This window comes from Arachis ipaensis, chromosome B1 (assembly GCF_059453495.1).
Source record: "Arachis ipaensis isolate K30076 ecotype BB chromosome B1, ASM5945349v1, whole genome shotgun sequence".
NCBI classification, from domain to species: Eukaryota; Viridiplantae; Streptophyta; class Magnoliopsida; order Fabales; family Fabaceae; genus Arachis; species Arachis ipaensis.
The window spans coordinates 135,704,666-135,706,936 of NC_142436.1; the positions used below are offsets into that span (position 1 = coordinate 135,704,666).

A 2,271-nucleotide genomic window follows, 5' to 3' on the forward strand; every position below is an offset into this window, starting at 1 on the left:
AGCCAACGAACATGAGGTATGATGGGACCCAAGACCCCCAAGAGCATCCAACGGCCTTCGAGGCCAGGATGAACTTGGAAGGGGTAGGCGATGAAGTGAGATGCCGCGCCTTTCCCGTCACCCTAGCGGGCCCGGCAATACGTTGTTTCAACGCCCTCCCCCAAGGCTTCGTGACGACCTTCGCGGACATCACCCGCGCCTTCCTAGCTTAGTTTACCACACGTATTGCTAAAGCGAAGCACCCGATCAACTTGCTCGGGGTGACACAGAGAACTAGCGAACCGACCAGGAAGTACCTGGATAGGTTCAATGATGAATGCTTGGAGATTGACGGCCTAACCGACTCGGTGCCCAGTTTGTGATTGACGAACGGGTTGCTGAACGAGGATTTTAGGAAACACCTCACCACCAAGCCCGTGTGGACAATGCAAGAAATCCAAAACGTGGCTAGGGAGTATATCAATGATGAGGAGGTTAGCCAGGTCGTGGCAGCCAACAAGCGAGAGCCCGCCTACAGCCATGCCCGTCAGCCCAGAAAAGGCCTAGGGAACACTCCAAGGACGAAGCTCCAGCTAAAATCTTCAAGCCATTCCCCCGAGTAGGAAAGTTTACCAACTATACCCCCCTTGGCAGCCCCAATTATTGAAGTTTATCAGCAGATCGCCGACAAAGGCATCCTGTCGAAGCCCCGACAACTCAATGATAGGACGGGAGGAAACAAAAACCTCTATTGCAACTACTACAAGAACTACGGCCACAAGACCCAAGATTGTTTCGACCTGAAAGATGCTCTAGAGCAGGCGATCCGGGAAGGGAAGTTGGCCGAATTCTCCCACCTTATAAGAGAACCCCGGAGACAGGATCACGATCGATCTAGCGACAACAAGAACCGCGCCGTGAGACAGAAGCAAGAACCCGAGGAGGACAATGAGCGCGGCCTCACTATTGTAAATATTGTAGCCGGGAGAGATGTTCCGCCCAGGTCGAAGTCGGCAAGAAGAAAAGACGCAAAAGTGTTAGTCGTGTCATTATCTAGCCCCGCGCCTCCCTCCAGGAGGGTACCATCGATATCGTCCGGGCCCGAGGACCAATGGTTCGACGACTTACTGGAGAACCCTCCCATGGTAATCACAGCTAGAGTTGGAACCGGCCTAGTAAAGCGAATTCTAGTAGACACTGGAGCTTATTCGAACATCATGTTTCGCAACATGTTTGATGCTTTAGGCCTCCAAGACGCCGACCTGAAGACCCACCAACACGGTGTGGTTGGCTTGAGCGACAACTTTATTAAGCCTGATGGGATAGTCTCCCTACCGATCTCAATAGGAGAAGGCCGAGAGAAAAGGTCGGTAATGGCGGAGTTCGTCGTTTTAAGGGACTCCACGGCCTACAACATCATCTTGGGTAGAAAAACCATCAATGAGTTTGGAGCAGTAATTTGTACTAAGCTACTGGTGATGAAGTTTGTTTCTGATAATGCGTTAATTGGATCTGTCAGGGGAGATTTGAAAACGGCGGTCGCTTGCGACAACGCCAGTCTCTCCCTAAGGAAGAAATCCAAAGAAGCATCCGGGTCTTCTTGGCTGACCTAAACGCACGAGTCGACGACAAACCAAGACCAGAATCTGAAGGAGACCTCAAGAAATTTAGGGTCGGCGACTCGAAAAAAAGTTCACATTCATAAACAGGAACCTCCCTCATGACCTAAAAAAACCATTGGTGGAAATGATCCGGGCAAATGGCGACCTATTCGCCTGTACACCAGCCAACATGCAAGGAATCGACCCCCAGATCATGTCGCACCACCTGTCTGTGAAGACAGAGGCTAAGCCCGTGGCGCAAAGGAGGAGGAAAATGTTCCAAGAAAGAGCTAGTGAGGTGGCCAGGCAAATGGCCAGCCTGCTAGAGGCAGGGTTCATCCGGGAACTCGACTACTTGACTTGGCTGTCGAATGTAGTCCTATTTAAAAAGTCCAGCGGAAAATGGATAATGTGCGTGGACTATTTCGACCTCAACAAGGCGTGCCCCAAGGATTCTTTTCCCCTCCCTAATATTGATGGTCTTGTTGACGTGACTGCGGGATACCGGTATCAGTGTTTCAGTGTTTCATGGACGCATATTCTGGTTACAACGAAATACCGATGTACCGGCCAGATGAAGAGAAGACGGCGTTCATAATGCAGGGGGAACATACCGCTACAAGGTGATGCCGTTTGGGCTGAAGAACGCAGGAGCTACGTACCAAAGGCTGATGAATAAGATATTCAACGA

At 50.9% G+C, this 2,271-nt stretch overlaps 1 protein-coding gene across 1 annotated transcript; it reads left to right on the forward strand.

The window, feature by feature from the left end:
- Positions 1–425: 425 nt before the first annotated feature.
- Positions 426–1,592, forward strand: LOC107612046 (uncharacterized). Its single transcript, XM_016313883.1, has 2 exons — positions 426–525; positions 634–1,592. Exons 1-2 carry the CDS (start codon positions 426–428, stop codon positions 1,590–1,592), a joined length of 1,059 nt encoding a protein of 352 aa, XP_016169369.1.
- Positions 1,593–2,271: the final 679 nt, after the last annotated feature.

Coding starts and splice junctions, on each gene's coding strand:
- LOC107612046 (XM_016313883.1), top strand. CDS start 426: ATGCAAGAAATCCAAAACGTGGCTAGGGAGTATATCAATGATGAGGAG. Junction 526..633: donor GCCCGCCTACAGCCATGCCC/GTCAGCCCAGAA, acceptor CCCCCTTGGCAG/CCCCAATTATTGAAGTTTAT.